The 20,738-nt window shown below is 43.5% G+C and overlaps 4 protein-coding genes across 4 annotated transcripts; 2 read left to right on the forward strand and 2 right to left on the reverse strand.

Annotated features, from left to right (window-relative positions):
* Positions 1-318: 318 nt before the first annotated feature.
* LOC149281816 (surfeit locus protein 1-like) lies at positions 319-4,407 on the reverse strand. Its single transcript, XM_089498974.1, has 8 exons — positions 4,359-4,407; positions 2,737-2,864; positions 2,521-2,603; positions 1,929-2,120; positions 1,482-1,554; positions 968-1,130; positions 542-623; positions 319-385 (listed from the first exon to the last, which is right to left on the reverse strand). The coding sequence occupies exons 1-8, from the start codon at positions 4,405-4,407 to the stop codon at positions 319-321; spliced, it is 837 nt and encodes a 278-aa protein (XP_089355100.1).
* Positions 4,408-5,017: 610 nt separating this feature from the next.
* LOC149281817 (surfeit locus protein 2-like) lies at positions 5,018-7,976 on the forward strand. Its single transcript, XM_089498975.1, has 6 exons — positions 5,018-5,092; positions 5,595-5,746; positions 6,037-6,140; positions 6,948-7,118; positions 7,326-7,441; positions 7,896-7,976. Exons 1-6 carry the CDS (start codon positions 5,018-5,020, stop codon positions 7,974-7,976), a joined length of 699 nt encoding a protein of 232 aa, XP_089355101.1.
* Positions 7,977-9,559: 1,583 nt separating this feature from the next.
* Positions 9,560-12,692, reverse strand: LOC149281818 (F-box/WD repeat-containing protein 2-like). Its single transcript, XM_089499004.1, has 6 exons — positions 12,194-12,692; positions 11,328-11,522; positions 10,753-10,886; positions 10,424-10,510; positions 10,077-10,246; positions 9,560-9,848 (listed from the first exon to the last, which is right to left on the reverse strand). The coding sequence occupies exons 1-6, from the start codon at positions 12,681-12,683 to the stop codon at positions 9,560-9,562; spliced, it is 1,365 nt and encodes a 454-aa protein (XP_089355130.1). The 5' UTR covers positions 12,684-12,692.
* Positions 12,693-15,380: 2,688 nt separating this feature from the next.
* Positions 15,381-19,098, forward strand: LOC149281819 (solute carrier family 2, facilitated glucose transporter member 8-like). The gene is made up of 9 exons (XM_089498976.1): positions 15,381-15,602; positions 16,559-16,765; positions 16,996-17,095; positions 17,370-17,581; positions 17,682-17,831; positions 17,920-18,028; positions 18,111-18,278; positions 18,382-18,527; positions 18,919-19,098. The coding sequence occupies exons 1-9, from the start codon at positions 15,381-15,383 to the stop codon at positions 19,096-19,098; spliced, it is 1,494 nt and encodes a 497-aa protein (XP_089355102.1).
* Positions 19,099-20,738: the final 1,640 nt, after the last annotated feature.

The raw sequence follows: 20,738 nt of genomic DNA on the forward strand, positions 1-20,738 counted from the left end.
ACGAAACCATTTGGCCGACGTTACCTTTAGAAAAGCAGGCAGCCCGATGCGGAGGAGGAATTCCGTAGCTTACAAGACATGGCTGGTGACCTGAGTGGTCCCTTTCACGTCTATGTATTTCTTGTACTAAGCATCTTCATGGTTACCCTTTTTTTTTTAGTTTTTTTAAACAAACGATAACTATTTCAATTTTTTTTAAATAAACATCGCTTTCCTTTTCTTTATTTGTAGTTATAAAAGTTTTGTGACATCTTAGGCAGGCCCCAGGCAGTCGGTCTGGAGCGTCAATAAGTCTTAAAGGGTCGGTCGCTGCTACTGTCACACGGCAAACTTCCGAACGAACTTCTTACACCATAGATACGTGGTAGCCGCACAGAGACCGTACCTATAAGGAGACACAAGAGGTTGTAAGTTTTTTGGAGTAACCCATTGTACTACGCTGCTTTCAACGCGTAAGCATGTTAAAGATGAATTCCAATGGACTGGAAAGCTCAGTTTTTAGCAGTAAAAACACCCAAAATATCACATGACGGATACTTACCACGTTATAATGTACTGCATGTGTTCATTTCTCAGGGTCACCCTGGTTTGTCCACCAATCGGTCCTCCGGGGATCGTGCTAGCTAAAAAAAAACACGTTATTACACCGTAAATTAAAGGTGCTGTTCCTCTATAACATTGTGCTCTCTAGTATCCCTCATAACCTCTTAGGGTTCAACAACACAGAATTATTTAAGAAGCTTTTTTTTTTTTTCTTTGTTTCTATGGCGACAGCCTATCAGTGCCTGGTTTGTATCACATAATTTATAGTTCAATAGTACAGCACGGCGATATATGATAAGACTATATAAATCGATAATCAACAATAGTAAGATCTCTTTAAAGGAATTTTCCTGGTAATAATTAAACCTTAATTATATTAATTAAGGTTTTATGATGAACCTTAGGCGTCCTGCTTCTTACGTACCAAGATCCGCGTCTATTAGGATAGGCTCCGTTCCAGCGGCTCTTGCCATGGCCGATAGGTCCCTGTAGTGCCACAGGTTTCTTTGAGGGTCATTTTCTGGGACGAAAGGCTTCCGTATCTCTGTCAGCCTCACAATACCCACCAGCTCAACCTCACCGGCAACCTTTGGAGAGAAAGAAACATTTAGAGGGATCCCCGAAGGCCAAACAACGATCCCGTCCTCTACTACAAGGGCCTCCAACCTGCGGCCCTCCAGCTGCTGCAGGACTACATCTCCCATAATGCTCTTTCAGCTAAGGGGCTGGCAGAGGAATATGGGAGATGTAGTCCTGAAGCAGCTGGAGGGCCGCAGGTTGGACACCCTTGCTCTACTAGATTATAACTGTTTAATAGTAATGCCCGCTGGGTACAATCAGTATGTTATGGTTGATAAGTGGTTAAGTGGGCATTATATATATATATACTGCACATGGAATGAGATGTTCTTTAGGAGCTGGTGCTGGTTTTATCTCACCTGTCCCTTCAGCCGGGTCTCTGGATTTATTTTCTTCTTTGGAACGAATCCTCGGTTCACCAGGATGGGGATTCTGATGGAGGAAAATAAGCAGATGTGAGTCTCCATGGGCTTTATACGGGGATTAGGGGGTAAGTCCCTCTATTAGGAAGGTCAGTTTCTCTTTGAAAACCCCTGGTGCCCCTCTTTCCTCTCCTGATGCCCCTCTTTTCTCCCCTGATGCCCCTCTTTTCTAGGAGGTCAGAATGTTTGCTGGGTATGAGGGGATCGCAGGGTTCTACAGCCCTGAAAGCCCCCATAATGTGTATAGAAACAGCCGATACCAGCTTTATAAATTAAGCGGGGTAATTAAAGCCTTATTCTTCTTTTAAATGCCCCAGCTATATAAATGATTACACCTTTATTTACCCCCCACATGTTTTCTGTATACGGTAGGAATGTACGTACCCGAGGTCTGAGCAGTAGAAGGGGGTGATTATATGAGCCCCGCTCTCTGTGCTGGACGATATACGACCCGACTCCCGAGCTTCTTTCTCCGGGTCCACTAAAGTCCGAGGGAGAATATAAAGCTCCCGTGAGTGATCGAAGTGACCCTTTACCTTGACCGGGCAATACTCTAAATCCCTGAGCTCCTCCGGGCTGGAATGATAAAAAATAAAAATAGTTGTGTTGGGAGTGATGGGAGTGATAAAGGTCCATTGGAACACAGGAGTGATGGGAGTGATAAAGAGTGATGAACGCCTATGAAGAGATTCCATTAAACATCCGCCGTCTCCAGCTTCAATAGTTGTTTACAAAATTAACCCCGTCTGCGCTGGGTTTATCAAGCCCTTTTAATACAGCAGTGAAACGGTGAGTTCCAGAGCTAGCAGTAAACATTATGGTTATTCTATAGGGAGATGGGGCGGGTATCAAACCTTAATCAGTCGTTGGTCTCGTCATAGATTCAGGAGCCGGATGCCGCCCTATCCCATGTATGTTTAAATGCCCTCGCTGTATTAGGCTTTACTACTGTTTTAGCTTCTATTTGCACTCTTACTCAGTCGGAAGCGGAATAGGCTTAGCTCTAACTCGTGACTCCATATCCTTGATGAGTTCCAGTTTCCACTTGCGTCTCTGGACCTGAAGGCACGATAACAACAACAACAAAAGTTCTTAATTTGCCAAAAAATATTAATGGGGTCTCAACAATGCAAGAGATTCAACGCCAGTGATCATTTACTCAGCTCTTAAACATAAGAGATACTGATGGTACCTGCCACGTGCCCAGACCAAACGTGGTAACCGGGATCAGCAGGAGAATCCATTTGATGATGGTATCTTCTTCGGACTCAGCAGCTTTGGCCGAAGAACGGATGAACCTTAATGACCCGAAGCCAAGAGCTGAACGCGGAACCAGGAACGAGGAAAAAACAAACAAATCAAATGATGGAATTTTAGAAAATTCTATATAAAATGATACACACGTAATCATTTGCATACAATGACAGGACGTTAAACTCGTATGGCGGTTTTAAGTTGGGTAAATATTTCCTTATTCGCGAAGAGCCAGACAATGACCAAAAGTCCGGTGTGTTCAACATCAACTGAAATAAGACAATCCTGGACAACGTTTGAGATTTCGTTAAATGTAGATATATAGCAGGTCAGAGGAACAACGTGATTCTCATCTGCTCTTTCTAATATAATTTCATTCGGTATGTTTCTGATTTACGTGCAGTGGTTTCTATCTTATATACACCTACTGTTCAAAAGTTTGGGGTCACTTCTTGTTGTAAATGACTATTGTAGCTGGAAACGGCTGATTTTTAATGGAATCTCTTCATAGGCGCTCACTCTTTATCACTCCTGTGTTCCAATGGCCCTTTATCACTCCCATCACTCCTGTGTTCCAATGGCCCTTTATCACTCCCATCACTCCTGTGTTCCAATGGCCCTTTATCACTCCCATCACTCCTGTGTTCCAATGACCCTTTATCACTCCCATCACTCCTGTGTTCCAATGGCACGTTGTGTTCGCTGATCCAAGTTTAAGTTTAAAAGGATAATTGATGATTAGAAAACCTTTTTGCAATTATGTTACAGCCAGAAATGTCCTTGTTTTCCCATGAATGATGAGTGACCCCAAACTTTTGGACAGTAGCGTATGTTCTTTTCTATCTCCTGGGGTCATAGTCCGTCTTTACCTTTTTGTAGATGTGGTTGGAAGGACTCCGCTCGACGACGGGGTTTTGTGGTCTGGGATAGTCTGGCTGCACAATTTAGACTCTGAAAGAAAAGAAAGATTATTTTCAGAGATTTTGTCCTCCATCCTAAAGCAGGCTGCACTATGGCTGAGGTCAAAGATTTATTATTTAACTGGGTCAAGTGCCAAAGTGCGAAAGAGGGTCAGTTTTGTTTTAAGGAATAGGGTTAGACGTATGGCTATAAGTCACGGCTTTACTGGGACCTTTAATGTGACTGTGGCCTTTTTGAAGAAGAATAATGGGTTTTATTTACCCGGTTTAATTTATAAAGCCGTTTCCTGCTGTTTCTATACACATTATCGGGGCTTTTAGGGCCGGAGAACCCTGTGAGGCTCTCCAGAGACAGAGGGAATGGGGATGCTCAATAAATAAATATAAATGAACGCGTAACATAAACCAAAAAGTTATATGATATAAACGAAGGCCGATACAGATGCAAAGCATAGCATGATAAAAAAATCCACCAGGTCTATAGGCATAAAAGGGCTGTCCTTAGGAGTCTGGGGGAAGTTGGCAGCTATGATGCTATGCTGTACAATACAGGGACAGATCTCAGGGGTGACCTCTACAGAAAGTTCAGGTTGTGGAGGGTATTTTTGGGGATTAGAGAGGGGTCTGGGAGAGTCCTTACCTGCCACCGACCCCTGGGGGCAGAGAGCAGGGTCCTGATCCCCACACATCCCAGGAGGAGCCTCATCCCAGGCGCTGGGAAAGGACGGTACCCGGGTGTCAAAAACTCAATTCAGCACACTTCCTGCTCCCACAGCCTGGAAACCATAACTTCCGGGTCACGTGCACGGGGTCCACGCACTCCGGAAACCATGGTAACCGGGAAGCTTTGACTCTTTTTGCTTACCTGATCTGAAACAAAATAAATATGAGATCCTTCCGATTAACCCACGTGACCCAGTCTATATGTCTAGAACAGCCCTCCCACAGCACATGTGTACATTAACCCTTTGAGTGCAAGAGCAGATAAGCAGTGTCTGGAATGTCACCATGCACAGCTTGACCCTTTCAGTGCTAGAATTGTGTGTGAGCAACTTAAACATAGACTGCGTTGGCAGGACTCATATAGGTATTAACCCCTTGGGTGTCAGATCAGATGAGTGACAGGGGAGACCGATGCATCCCTTTAAACCATGCGATCAATCAATGATTCTCCCCCCGTCAGCTGCACTAGTACAGTAACGCTTAGTGCTGCCTCTCTAGGCAGCCGTAGCTCATCTCTATGGTCAGTGAGCACTTCCGGGTGGAGGTTGAACAGCAGTTTACACGTGGGTGCCTGTCATGGAGGCTCTGTCTGAGGAGCTGCGCCAGTTCCTGAAGCTTCACCCCAGTCTGGAGCTAACGGGGGAGAATAAGGTGAGGGCCCCGGGCAGGGGTAACACAGGGGCACCCTGGAGCCCAAGAAGGGGGGAGGGGTAAAGGGCCTTTATATGCCTCCAGTCCATCAGTTGTTTCAGCATAAAGAAGATGGGGATTTAAAAAACAAAAAACCCTCTCAAATTATGTGGGTTTTTTTTGTCCAATTGTTTTTTTTTTTTTTTTAAATTAACCTACTCTTGTAAAATACCCCACATGTTTTTGTTTTTTTTTGTAATAAATAGTTCTATGTAGCGTATCGTGTAAATGTTGGTCCTTTAATTGGAATAACTAGTTGTATTTATTTTAATGCGCTTATGTAATTAATGCAACATTTTACTCTTTTATAACCCTTAAGAATTTTAATACCCCAGTTATATCATTTGCTTGTAGAGGGATGAGTGGAGTGATCCCTGTACATTTGTGACCCAAGTCCCCATACCTGAGGAACGTTACGATTGATCAAGCTTCAATTATACGGTTATTTCTCCTATGTCTGTAGGTCAAGTGTACCCTAAACGGACACGAGCTGCCGTGTCGCCTTCCCGAACTGAAAAACTTCACTGAAGGCAAGAAATATAAGAGATTGTTTTCAGAAAAAGCCTTTGATTTCAGCAGATTCGAGCCACATATTGTCCCGAGCACTAAAAACCAGTACGTATCTGAGCGGCGGGGGGGGATGGGGGTTCAAGAAATACCATTTTTGTGTCTGTATTTTCAAAAATTCTAGAATGAAGTCCTTCTTTTGGACCTTCGTTGGTTATATGGCTTCCCATGGTAATTATGAGATCGGTGACATCAGGGAATGCATAAGGACGGGTTTCTCCTGTTTTATTTATTAGAAGGGACTGCGGAGAATGAAGCATTTTTACTGAGAATTCAAATAAAGTAATCGAAAGTGATTTCGCTCTTCGTGACTAAAATCGTTTTCGTTTCAACTGCAGACATCAGCTGTTCTGTAAGCTAACTCTCCGCCACCTCAACAAGACCCCAGCACATGTTTTGAAGCATGCCCAGGGCAGGCGCTACGTGAAGGCCTTGGAGAAATGTGAGTAAGTGTATGTAAAAAAATAATAATAAATAATCTCTAAAAGGTAACTACGTTTCCTAGCTTAATTTTCACCTTCTCTTGAGTTTTATTCTGTTCACAAAAAGGTTGAATAGTCTTAAATTGACTAGAATTCCATCTTGACAAACCCATGCAAGTTGGTCAACTGAACATGACCACGTTGAGTTGGTCAACGAACCTTGGCTTGTAATGGAATGTTTAGCCATTTGTTCCTTTAGGGAGAATCATGTCCGCTAATGAGCTCCCAAGGGGACTTTGGGGTGGGAGAGTGGGGGGGTTGATCTGGAACTTAAGTCAATTCAAAATGACAGACCAACAGACTGCAGCGCAGTTGAATTTAACTCGGTAGCCAAGAAGCGTAGATCAACAGACCTCTCCAAGAGATTCCACTCCACTCAACAGCACTCGATTCAACTCGACAGTAGCTCAAAAGCGAGTAAATCTTTCAGTTTGATCAAGTGATGTTGAGTAGATTTCAGTTAAGGCGCTTGTGTGACCTCTGTAACCTTAACTTCAGTGAGTATAGATGCTATAATCGTATAATTAACCATTCTCTGAGCATCTTTCAGCTTTTTGAAGGTGAGAATGTGTTTAAAAAAAGAACTGAACTTGGGATCTTAAATAGTGGAGAAATGTTTGGCAACAAGTTTTATACCTGGGCCAGGTGAGTCCTTGGTGAAAAGGTCCATAAGTGATTTACCTTCTTGCGTTATTGGTTAGTGGGTGTATTGCTATGGTCCATCCTTTGGCATAGGGGGGCTTCCATTTACCAAAGTCCTCTCTTAGATGAGGAGTGCCAGAAAGAAGGAGTGGAATATGTGCCGACTTGCCTCCTACAGAAGAAAAAGCAGAAGAGGTCTGATGGTGATGGACCTTCGCGAAAGAAAGATATGTGGGAACCACCGAATGACTCTGATGACAGCGACTCGGGCGATAGCATGAGTGACCTGTATCCAGGTGAGGTTCTTTATATCTGTCCTTAAAACATCTGGAAATGTCCGCCCTGTTGTAATACTTGGCAGAAAATGTTCACGCAGAGTTCTTGATAATGAAACCGTGGTCCTTCATCCTAGGGGGTTCTAGAGTCCCAATCTAGATAATGCAGAACCAATATTATTAAAGGTTCGGTTTTGTAACGTCCCGTGGTTCTTCCTTTGCCTGCAGACTCCATGTTCAAGCTGAAAAATGGCGAGGACGAGCCAAATGGAAACGTTACATCGGGTGGCGAAGAGGAGATGGAGGTGGATACATCGACACAGAACAGAAAGAAAAGGCAGCAGGTAACTGTTACTTCATTCTGGAACAGCCTCTGTACGGTTGGCCTTGATGCCTTTTACAGCAACTAAGTATCCGTAGAAGATATTTATTAAAAATTCCGAAACTGATTTAGTTCTAGAGAATCAGACTTGGCGTTTGAGTCAAAGTGGATGTCTTCTGATAAAGTGGCGTTTACTCTGAATACTTCAGGTATCGAAATAACTACAGTTTGAGCAATTTAATCACCGCTGCTGGGTATCTACCGCGTTCTTCCTTATTTTTGTAAACTTTTTCTTTAGCTGACAATTTTCATAGAAAGTTATGAAATGATTGACCGCTAGTGTTATAAAAAGAAACCCCACAGCTTTAGGAAAGTCATTCATGCTGTCAGGGCAACTTTCGTCTGAACTGAAAGTATATTTAGAAGTCTTGTCTATTTTGGGGACTGGAGATCTTTTTGTTCGTTTGCCGTTACAGAAGCAGAATGGTCCGCCGAGAAAGAAGTTCAGGAACGGTAACCAGAAATCCAAATCCGACAGGAAGTCAGCGGGGAAGTGATATATTTATCATACTGTTTTGTTTTTTTCCTTAATACCATTAAAAGTTATTTTTGTAAATGATATTCCATAGTAGTGAGAGCTGTTACACATCTAGTAAACAGGGGATGAGAGGCAGTGGTCAAATACAAGGCCGGCGATGGAAGTAACGGGTGACTTAATAAATTGGGAACGTGGCGGTGCTCTTTCCGCAAATGTTTTGAATCCGGCCCGTCGTACCACAGGGGCCAAATTATCTTAGACAAGTGCCCAGGGTGTAAAGGTTATACCCCGGGATAGATATTAGTTGTGAAAGAATGCTTTGTGCCAGAGGGGTGGCTTCAATGTAGCTTCTTCGTAGTGGTCCTACAGGTGCTGCTTTTCTATCTTAAGGCCGGTATCGGTGGATTTTTTTCTGAGCACCGGCCCTGCAGTCTGACACCGAATTACAGTATGTACTGGGAGATCCTGAAAAGGGCCGCGTCCAAAATACAGCAGAAGGCATCTCTCTCTGCCCGATGGAAACATCCACACATGCGCAGTATTTCACAAACGGTGCAAATTAAAATTACTCAGATGCGACTTTATATGAATCGGCTGAATTGCTTTGTAGACATAGTTCACATGCAGGGTCCTCGGTTTCTGTTGTACCATCCCCTATTTAAATTGTACAGCGCTGTAGAATATGTCGGAGCTTAATAAAGAATATGAATTTCCAATGCTTTGACCACGGTGTGTCCTTCGGGCATCTAAAATAATTTTTTTCTCCCCAAACAGTAGCTAAAGAAATAATGAAGTAGCCTCCAGCCCTGGAAATAAGACAATCGAGATATCTGAAATTTTATTTGGATGACCGTTTACAGAAAGGACAGGTGTGTGTAAGTCCTCTCTGCCAGTGTACAGATCACATCACGCTTTCACGGCAATTCCCACTATAAAAGCCAACCATTCTTCTATCTGGCTCACGTTTAGCGAACGGCCTCCTTTTTTTTTTTTTTTTTTTTTTCTTCCACTCTCGGCTCCAAAATCAGGCGGGTTTAAGGCGGGCACTCAAAAGAATCTTCTATTTTTAATAAAAAATAAACATAGGTAATGTTCAACAAGGGGAGGCCCCTGCTTTTGGGTCTACGATGGCGCGTTTATACATAATATTTAAACTAAATGTTACAACTATTTTTTTTCCTGTATTAAAATAGATTACATTTATAAACGCTATTGAATGTTAAGATATTGTACAAATGGGCTAAGATGGAATGCCTGCCGTCCCGATACTTTTTTTTTTTTTTTTTTAATGGGATCAGAATATATCTGTTTTTCTTTATAACTTAAACCGCAGTTGTCTGGCTGGATCATAATCAAAACAGCAAGCCTATAAACGCTCATAGAAATTTCTGGTGAAATTCAGTTAGCATACAGACTGGGTCCGGGTCGATCGGACCGCCGCTTCCACCCGCAAACGTAATAGAAATGATTGTGCACTGCATGATGGGATACCGGATGTGAAACTTTGGTTCATGCAAGTTATACTCTGAAAGTCGGTGGTAGAAAAATCACCAGTCTCAGCGTCCTGTTTAAAAACAGCCGGCACCAGGCGTCCTGCGGCCATCAACCATTTTCTTTCCACAACACCAAGTGGATACTGTGGTCTGGCATACTCGTGGCGAACACCAGACCGATGTCATTCACGCCATCCAGACCATTTAACCACGACGTTTCTCCGGCCAAAAAGCTGGAGCCCCTCTTGGATTTCCGGTACTCTGGCAGAGGCCATCGGCTGATCAGTTTCTCTGTCCTTAAATCCATAATGTATAGGTAGTGGTTGTCGAACAGGAGAGCGAAAATGTCTCCAAAACCCAGTAAGGAAAGGTTTACAGAATCCGGCATTTTGATAACTCTGAAAAGCAGGAAATAGAAACCATTTAACAGAAGAAACGAGGGGGATTCATGATTGCAACAGGTTAACAAAATTCAAAGATTGAGGGGTTGATTAGATTGCCCACTTTAACTAGGGATGCATACTTAAAGCTGTGTGTATCAGAATTCTAAATGGCAGTTTCAGAAGAGAACTTCCTCTACAAGAATGCCTAAAATTACAAGTTACTTATCACAATATGTACTATACCTTAGAATGTCGTAGCTGGCAAAGTCCCACTGGTAGAGCCCGATGGCCGAGCTGCACACGATGTATTTTCCATCAAAGTGCAGCCGCGGCTGTAAGCATATACTGCGATCGTCCGATACGTACAGCGTCCTCAAGCATTTACAGTTTATTTCCCTTCCGATCGGCCAAATCTATAAAACAAACCACAGGTAAATGACTAACGCTGGATCTAATTTGGGATCCATATTAAGTTAGCTGTAGGGCATTCAACATGGCTTCATTTAGTTAAAACCCCAGAGTATATAGAGCTTAAATTCTCCTCCTGCTTTGTTTTTGGGGGGGATTTGCACGCAGGTGAATACGCATACCTTGATTTCATATTTATCAGCACTAAGTAGGATATAATCCCCGGGACTGTGCATGATGGATTTGACTTGACATTTCTGCAAAACTACCTGGGGAGAAAAAAAATAAATAAAAAAATACTCAACATACCAACAAAAAGTAACAATAATAAGTAGAAACTACATACAACTAAAACAGACACAATCTCATAGCTAATGTGTGGTATTATGGCTAATATTGTCATTAAAGGGCCCTTTCTAAATCATTTTCTGCATTCAGTGAACGGGATAAGGGTTCTTGAACGGTCCTGCTACTTCTTAAATCCCCGCAGGGGCTGAAGGCTCAGACCTACTTTTGTGACCCATTCAGTGTGGCCAGTGAGCGTATTCAAACAAGATCCGGAAGATAAGGCCCATGTTTTCACAGTGTTATCTGCAGAGCCGCTGACGAGTAAATCGAGCTCGTCGCTGTAATCCACGCTAAAAACTGAAAAGGGAAAAAAAAAAAAAGGCTTAACATTCCATACTTTTACAATGTATTTTGCTTTATATAACTAATACTGATTTGTATAAAACTGTATATCCCTAATTATCTTAGAACTCCTAATCATCTTTGATTACTTTCATTACTGTACATTTTTTAAGGAAGCCCGTTTAGCCCGTTTGCTTTTGGGTATCCTTGGCAACTAATATGCAAATATTCTAATAGCACATCAAGAAGATGACATCTAGAACAGGGAGGACTGATCTTCAAGCCCATCCCCTTTGGGAGTCGGTAAACTTTAAAATGCCACTTAAGGGACATTCTATTTAGAGTCTCTTTACATTAAAGAAAACGTACAAATAAGATAAAAAAAAACAAACATAAAAATAAGAGTTTAAGCAGAGTAAAGCGAATCTTACAGTTGTCCTGTCTACACTTAGCTACCTGCTCCAGTATGTCCTCTGAAGTGCTGAGTTCTGGCCCCTGAAATCCAGTCCCAACAGGCGACAGTGTTATCAAAGGATCCAGTTACGAGTTTTTGTTCGTCGAACGTCACAGCCGCACACGTGTGAGTTTGGATGCCATAAATGCACTGCCCGGTGCTCACGTCCCACAGCTTCGCAGACAGATCATCTGAACCTGGAATGCAGAAACATAACAGAATCGAGACGATCCACCATCATCATCATCATCATCCAAACCAGCGCAAAACAGTATTAGAGTCAGAGTGTCCAGCTTTCAAGGTCTTCCTCATAGGCTTATTGCTTACTAATTCTGGTTTTCGGTGACTCTCCTGTCTGGCTTGGACCCTGATGTGTTTCAGAAGCTCATTACTGTTCTGTCTGCCCTGAACCCCCCAACCTGCCCTTTTTTATGTGGGGGCTACGCATTTTATGGGACCTATCATCGTGGTTAGGTTGACTCCTACAGGTCAGAAGCCCTGTGTTGGAGCTACAGCTCAAGGCTATTTGGTTCTTTTCCCTCAGTAATGAGAACCATTATCCTGCTAGGATGTGTTCTCCTTCCTGCGACCTCGACGTTTGGGTTTCTAACCTCTCCAAAACCCAGGCGTGGAAAATAAAGCCCAGAAATCATTTATTATACCCAGATTTCTAGCTAAGTGACAAAAGCCCCTGGATGAAAATGACATCACAGTGTAGAACCTACTTGGGACTTCTTCAACGAAAGCCACATAATCATCAAAGTGATATCGATTCTACTTTTTTTGCCGAAAGCATAAAAATCTCTATCTAATCTAATAATATATATACCCTATAAAGCGCACTTTCGCTCTCCTGTATTTTTGGTACCTGTACACAGGAGTCCATTTTTATAGTAAAGTGCATAAACCCTGGCACTATGTCCAATTAGCGATGCGGTTTGGAAGGCGTCGTGATCCTCCAGTTGTTTCATTCTTAAAACGGCCTTAAGGTAAACTTTCTTCCAGTGCAAAGTCTCGTGCACGGCATCGTCGACCTGCCAGCCCAAATTCCTACAAGCCGCTTGCCACACTTCCGTACAGGCACTTATAACCTTATTCCATTGCTTAGAGACAAGGCAACACGTGAGTAAGGTCTGGGGGTCCAGCCATTTCAGCAGGTAGAAGCTCAGTTCCAGCGGAAGTAGTCTGAGAAAGTCCCTCTTCAGCAGGGTCTCTAGGTTGTTGGAGAGGTGCCTTAGCTGGACAGCACCGCTCCGGCTGATCAAGTGATCCAGTGTTTCATTTTTCTGCAGGTCCGTCAGGGTGTAAAAGGTAGCCGAGAGGTTTTCAAGCCATGACTCAAATTCCTTCTTCTCCATAGGTTTCCGGAAGCATCAACCTGCAAGACGGTAACGTTGACACATTAAATAATCGCAAGAGATGCCATACGAAGACCGCCAAGGCGAATGATACATTAATATACAATATAAACTGGGGGGGGGGGGGCAAAAATAATATATAATGCAGGAAAAGAATTCCAAGTTATTACTTAAATGCATACCATATCAGTCACATTTCTTATAGGTCCAGGTACGTCGCTGGATCAAAGTATGTTTCATAAAATGCACCTAGAGGAAACAAGAAACAAAAAGATTATTGTATAGATCAGATGCTTTTATTCATCCCGGAAACAATATTTAGGAAACAGGGTGACTTTAAAGCTGTTGTCCCATTATTAGAAGAAAAAGAACCTGTATCACTGATATCAAGCTTGGTTCATATATTCTCAGGGACCGATTAATCCTAGACTTTAGATCACAAGGAAGGTCGCTGTATAACTATGCAGGAGGGACTGTCACTATACATGGATGACAGTTGGCAGGTATGACTTGTTTTTTTAACAGTACTTCCTCTGCTGCTTACAGTCTCATCTCAAACAACCTGAGAAGAAGAGCAGAGTACTCTAAACATGACAACCCACTTGACAGGATGTCACTGTCACGTGTCAGGGCCCACGAGTGACTGCACTTTTAACCCACTTAGAGGAAAACAGGCTCTTTGCTGATATGTCAGCCACACTTGTTTGAGGGGAGCCGGTTTCACTGCTGCACACAAAGTTGACTTCTGGCCTACAGACTGGGGCAAATTCTCACTGTGGGGGTAATTTTGGGCCCCTCACTAACAGGAGGGTTAATAGAGTCTCCTCCGTTAGAGACCTGTGTCGTATAAGTAATTCCCGGCTTTATACGGCCTGTGCTTTAGTAAATACCTCTCCCCCTGCAGGTTCTCTCCTGTCCTTACGGCAGCCATACTGCTAGAGGCGGGCAATCGTCCTCCCGCCTGCTCCTCCTTCCGCTACAGACCAGACGCAGCCGCCGGAACCAATCGATGCGCTTCATGGAATCCCCAAGAATGGATGTTTCGACGATCGATTAAACGTACTTAGTGCACAAGCAGTAGTAAGTGTTGAAACTACGGGGAGCTGTCGCGAGATGTCCGGGAGCTGACATTTTTCTATAGGGCAAAACATGTCACTTGCAGTCAAATAGGGGTAGCTGATTAGTGTTTCCAGGGGCCCATTCATATATATATATATATTTTAACGTTCAAGCCATAGATATGGCATATGTGCTGCAACACGAGATAATTCATGTGATTTATTATAATCATTAATAATAACAATAATATACTACTAATAATAATAAATATTATTATTATCGATGTCATTATTGTAATAATTTTTATATTTTCAGCTTCGAATTGTCGGATATAAAATGGCATTGGATATTTTAATGACATTACAAAACCAGGGGAGGCGTAAAAATGTATATATTTTCATAATTAAATAAATAATAAAAAAAAGTATTATCTTCTGTCAGTGGGCTGCGGGATGTCTGGTGTTTAGAACTCGGTTTGACACAGCTCTCAGGTGACTCTAGAGAGTGAAAGCTGTGCGTTCCAGCATCACGTGACCCCTGTCAGCTGGCAAGAAAAAGGAAAACTATCACATGACCTACAGCCGAGCCTAACAAAGACGGGACAGGGAGCAGGGGTGAGTAAGAACAGTAACATGGTTCCAGTTAATTTAATTAGTGCAAGCTGTAACTAATCATATGAGTGACCTTAGCGACATATAGACATATAGATATATAGATTAGAGCGGCACCGTAACCGCGGCTGCTAAAAATACACCATTGGTGGAAATCAATACTTTACACCTTTTCAGTTTCAGGAAGATGGATCCGGATGATCTGGAGCCCCTGCTGGACCCCCGAAGACACCAGGAGGCCGAGAGTCCACAAAACAGATACTTAAAGTAGGTATTTTAAACAATTTCCATTTTATTCCGATCAGCATTCCGTCTACTGAATTTATGAGAAGGAAGCAGCTATTATTATTTTATTATTATATTATTATTTATTATTATTATATAAATATTATTATTTATTATCAAATTCCGTAGCGCTGTACAATGGGTAGACAGGACATAACAAGTGGTCTATTTATTTCAGCTTCGTTGTGTAAGTGGCCGTAACGTTTGTGTCAGATTACCCTTTTTTAAAAAACATTTCTGCTACTGTAGTATAAAATAGTTTAATATGGAGATGGGGATTTTGGTCCTAATGTGTCAGAGAAACCATAGAGATGTACTGTCACGGACAGTGTGCCCTCCAGCATAAGATGTTGTTTATGCCCAAAACTTAGCAGGAAGATTTATCCAAAAGGGCAAATTCACCAAAAATAACAAAGTCAATAACAAAGTCGTTTACCCAAGAATCAGAAAAAAAGAAATGAAATAAAGATTTATTCTGAGGATGCCTTCCTTGGGTAGAAACGAGTATCTCCGGTCATAACGACAGCCCCTTCGCTGACGTTATACACGCTCAGGAGCTCGCCTGAATCTCTATACGGGTTGCAGGTAAAAGATGTCGATACAACCCTTGCCAGGTTGTCTGCGAAAGGAACCTCGATGTCCCTAAAAGAACCGGGTCGTCCATTAAAGGAACCGGGTTATTCTTTTATCTTCTCTCTGTATCTCTTCTGCTTTGTCGGGTGGCACCGGTGGTATTACCTCTATGTGTGGATGTGAGGTGACTGGCGAAGATACGTATCGTGTCAATTTGTTTCCCTTCAGCAAAGTCCAGAACAAGAATCTCTATCTGTCCACGTTCGGGGCAGTTCTGGGCCCCCTGAGCTTTGGCTTTGCCCTGGGATACAGCTCCCCGGCCATTACAGATCTGAAGAACTCCGACGACCCACGCTTGGTCCTGGACAAGAATGCGGCCTCGTGGTTCGGAGTAAGTTACTTGCATCATGCCGCGGGTATGTTCTAGAGGGGACGGTGCTTCAGCCTCACGGCGGGGCTCTGTATGGACTCCTCCTTTGAACAGCTGGTGGGATATGAGAGCCTAGGTGGGGCACGTTAGTCTCCTGAACACCGGTGTTTGGAATAATAAACCTACGTCTACAGGGATGAGGTCTTGAGAAGTTGTCCTAGTGGTCCAGCCAATGTGTCCTTGCCCCGGAACCTGTAGATTATTATAAAGCTGAACTCGCCGAGCGTAGGTTAAAGTCTAACCCCTCACGCGCCGAGTGTGGTTTTTGTGGCTCGTCAGCCAAATATCTTAATGCGGGAAGTAAAAACTGCAAGTGCGTTCCTTTTCCTTGTGGTTTTGATCGGATAGAGGAGGCAAAGGGTTACAGCGGTGAAAGTGTCTCGTTTTGTGCAAATGGAAACTTTTCACCCATATCTTGGCTTCATTCTGCTGATGGGGTTTAAAAAACATCCTTCATGACTGCTGACTCCTTCTACCGTTACACACAATACACCAAATAAACCTAAATCTCGCTCTGTGTCCTTCCTAAAATAGCTTAGTGCCTCTCTTTTTCTCTTTTTCTTTCTCTCCTCTCTCTCTCTGTCTCTGTCTCTATATATATATAATTTGATGGGTTTTTTATTGTGTGTTTTATTTCCCTCGTCATTCTGTCATAACCATCTCTCTCGTTCTCTTCACTCTTTCTCTCTTCTCTCTCCCTCTTTCTTCTCCCTCTCCCTCTTTCTTCTCTCTCCCTCTCTTTCTTCTCTCCCCCTCTCTCTATTTCTTCTTTCTTCTCTCCCCCTCTCTCTATTTCTTCTTTCTTCTCTTTCTTCTCTCTCTCTCTCTTTCTTCTCTCTCTCTCCCTTTCTTCTCTCTCTCTCTCTCTCTGTTTTTTTTATTGCGAGTAACAGTGTGTGTTTTATTTCTCTGCTCAGTCCGTTGTGACCATCGGGGCCGCCGCGGGTGGAGTATTCGGCGGGTGGGTCGTGGACCGGATTGGCCGGAAGCTGAGCCTCATGCTTTGCTCGTTGCCGTTTGTTCTCGGCTTCACTCTCATTATCTCCGCTCAGAACATGTGGATGCTTCTCGGGGGGCGACTTCTCACCGGCCTGGCTAGCGGAGTCGCTTCGTTAGTCGTTCCCGTGAGTATCGCGCCGTTTGAATTCAGAGGAAGATATTTTCTGTTAAAGAAGGGGTGTAAGGTTTTAGGTCAGACATGTTCTCTTCCTTCGTACTAATCTAAACTCCAGATATCATCAGTTGTGATGTTTTGTGTACGATGTCATGGAGTATGTGGGTGAACTCATAATAAATTGGATAGTGGAGTTAAATATAAGAAAGGAATTCCGTTTTCTGCATGTATTTTTTTTAGGTCTATATTTCTGAAACTTCACACTCAAGAGTGCGAGGGACCCTGGGGTCTTGCGTCCAACTGATGGTAGTTACTGGAATTGTTGGATCATACATAGCAGGTAATGAGGTCATAGAAAACGGGGGGGGGGGGTGCGTATCCCATGTTTCATGTATTTTGACACCTTACGGACCGTTTCTCCTGCCGTAAAGACTCAAACCTTAATCAGTCGTTGGTCTCGTCTTAGATTCAGGAGCCGTATGTCGATCCCATGCATGTTTAATACCCTCACTGTATTACCCTCTACCACTTCTACAGGGAGGCTGTTCCACTTATCTACCACCCTCTCAGTAAAGTAAAGCATAAACATTTGCGTGTTTTCTCCCGGCGATCAGGAATGGTATTGGACTGGCGCTGGCTTGCCGTGTTCTGCTGCGTACCCCCCATTCTCATGCTGATATTCATGTGCTTCATGCCGGAAACGCCACGATATCTCATCAGACAGGGCAAGTTCTCCGAAGCCTTATCGGCCTTAAGGTTTCTGAGAGGTCCACAGGCTGACCACGAATGGGAATTCAGGCAGATCGAGTCCAGCACCGATGATCAGGTGTGTATTTGCCATGGACCCCTTACTCACCCTCGTCATGTTCCTCGTCTGCTGGTTGGAGAACGTGGTGCGACCACCATAACCTTTTCTGTCCAATCAGGAGGCCAGCTTGAAGATGGGAGAATTGGGGAACCCCTCCATTTACAAGCCGTTCCTGATTGGGATTTTGCTGATGTTCTTTCAGCAGTTTACCGGCATAAACGCCATCATGTTTTATGCAGAGACAATCTTTGAAGAGGCCAAGTTTAAGGTCGGTGGAACGTCGGCGGTGGAAGTTTATGCTCTTGCGGCGACGCTTTGCGCCGTTCATCTCATTCCTCGTCTTCCGTTCTCTGCAGGACAGCAGCCTGGCGTCTGTGATAGTCGGGCTCGTCCAGGTGTTCTTCACGGCCGTCGCTGCCCTCATCATGGACAAAGCCGGCAGGAAGGTTCTGCTAATTATTTCAGGTATAGGTGCCAACTGTCCGCACTCTATCGGGACGCTCCTAATAAGAATATTCCCTTATTTTAATTGCTTCACGCCCCACAGGAGTCATCATGGCCATCAGCGCTGCTTTATTTGGAGTTTACTTTAAAATCACAGAGGTCCACGTGAACAATTCCTCAGGATGGCTTCCACCGCCTACCGATGTGGCCCCCGGACCAGCAGACAGCCTGGCGTGGCTGGCCCTGGCCAGTATGGGTCTCTTCATAACCGGTAAGTGAACTTTAAAGGCAGACGTTGGGCAAATTGGGACATTTCTCAGACGCTCTTCCATTTAATTACTAAACACATTGTTGGCGTCCTCTACCCATTGCAGGCTTCGCTCTCGGTTGGGGTCCCATTCCGTGGCTGGTTATGTCCGAGATCTTCCCGCTTAGAGCCCGCGGCGTGGCCAGCGGCGTGTGTGTGGTCACTAATTGGGGATGCGCCTTTCTGGTTACAAAAGAGTTCCACGATCTCATGGTAAGATTCCTCCTAAAAGTTATAGACTTAGAAGACTTTGGCTTCGAGGACAAAGATGGACAAAGACAGAAAGCGTCTTTCTGAGGGTTTCTTCATTCTCTCGGTCCATATAGAAAACTTTTTTCTTTGTGCAGTTAAAGCAGTTAAGATGTGGAATCCACAGAAAAATGATAAATATATCTAAAGTTCTGGTTAAAGTTAATAAGAATTCCGGATAAGTTACATTGAGAAAGTGACATCATCATCATCTGGTTTAACTTGATGTCCCTTTTCCGCGTCATTGTTGGCCACGGAAGCTTATTTTTTTTTAAAGCCAGATGAAAGGACTGGCCTACAGGGTGCATCACAGTCCAAAATGCTTTGGTTTTTTATATTCTGTGTGTTCCTGCAGGATTCTCTGACCTCCTATGGGACTTTCTGGTTCTTCGCTGGTTTCTGTCTACTGAATGTGCTTTTTACCATTTTCTGTGTCCCGGAGACGAAAGGAAAAAGCCTGGAGCAAATCGAAGCGTATTTCCAGCGAACGCCAAATTCACAGACTTTTGGTTCTTTTGCCGACACGGTACAGTAGCTGGTGAGATCGCCAAGACGGAGAAGACGCTTGGCTTTGTAGCGTACTCTGTGTATTACAGCTATGGGGTCTGGGAATGTTCCCCCGATGCCTTATTAACAGATCCTTAATAGTTAATGGGTGGCGGGGGCTCATTTTTTTAGAAGCTGAGCAATGCTACGTGTTTTTTTTTATTTTTTTTTTATAAAATTAAATTCAGTTTATGTAAAAACGGGGATTTTTATACGAATACCCCTGGTAGAGGAGTAAGTCGGACGTTGGACAAAGTTTAAATTATCGGGCAATTGTCATGAAACCTGAGCCTTCTGAATGGTGTGGCTTTACATACTCTTAAGGATCCAATCATTTACATATATATGTATGATGTCATCATATTGAGGACGTTTTAATGAGGTCTGTTCACTAAAGAGGGAGCTCAACCTCCTGATATCATGATGGCTAACGTTGCTGAGTTTCTCCTCCAAAAAGGCATGAGCTGGTCCTGTTTAATGCCTCAATGTACAGCCAGAACTTCAAGAAATCTCCCATATTACTTAAGCTGTATACAGGGCCAATTCGGCCCTTCTTGCAGGAGAAGCTCACTGTAGTTCGCCCTTGCAGAATAACGGAAATTGTTCAACTCTCCTGCCAACTCCTTCTTTAGTGAAAAGGCTCCAGTGATGTTCTCCGAGAGGAGCTTTGCCAGACTAGTGGCTGTATTTTAATTTAATCAGGGCAATTGCTGTTACAATGGGGTAGTTAGCCTGAAAGGGGCAATGCCGTATTATTTTGAGTATGGGGAAGCGAAGTCCGCTCTTTGATGAAGAGCATGGAATCCCAACTCTTATTGGTGCTGTTCTTGTGAAAAACCAGTAGAAGATACAACCAACGAACAGTATTAGATGTGATCGGATTTATGGAGGTCGGCTCTGGTTGGTAAGCGTTATGCGATGGAGCAATCCATGAAGCTCTGTCCCCTCAAAAGCAAGGTCTAAGAGTTCTGGTGGTCTGGAGAGGGCGAGGGACATGCCTGTTGGCGCAGGTCTCACGCGTTGCTTTGGCTTCAAACCCTGCCCTGCGTCAAGCTGTCGAGAAGCAGCTGTCGAGATCTAGAACACCAGGTCAAAGGGTATGCAGAGCACCAGGGAACTTGGGGTCTGGTCTTGGCTGTACCCAGGTCTGTTTTGTATATTTTCTAAAATATGCAATAGAATTGTGAGTTTCTTGACTTAAAAACAGTTTTGAAGCTATAACCTGATAAGGTCTGTGCGATGGAGCACACTTTGGCCTCATCAGATCCATTAAGCTGTGAAAATGTGCCTAACCGGGTATTTTTCTTTGACTTTGCCAGGGCCAAGGTTTGCTACAGACCTCATCTTAGTTAACGTGTCCATTTGGCCCTTTAAAAATCATTAGATACTGTGAGATGCCGATTTCTAAAGCGTGTTGTGAATTACAATGTATCTGATTGTTACTCTCCTCCTGTTTCTTTAGCGCACAAGGGTCGGCAGAACGAGGTCATTAGTCCGGAATATGCGCATATTGTGACAATTCTATGTTCAGCATGTTTTTTTTTTTTTTAAAGGGACACTCCAGCGCTCATTTACACTTTAACGCATACGATAGTTGAAGGTCACCTTATATTTTGCAGATGCATAGAC

This window comes from Sceloporus occidentalis, unplaced genomic scaffold, assembly GCF_023333645.1.
Source record: "Sceloporus occidentalis isolate IW3139 unplaced genomic scaffold, rSceOcc1.0.p SCAF_127, whole genome shotgun sequence".
Classification (NCBI taxonomy): Eukaryota; Metazoa; Chordata; class Lepidosauria; order Squamata; family Phrynosomatidae; genus Sceloporus; species Sceloporus occidentalis.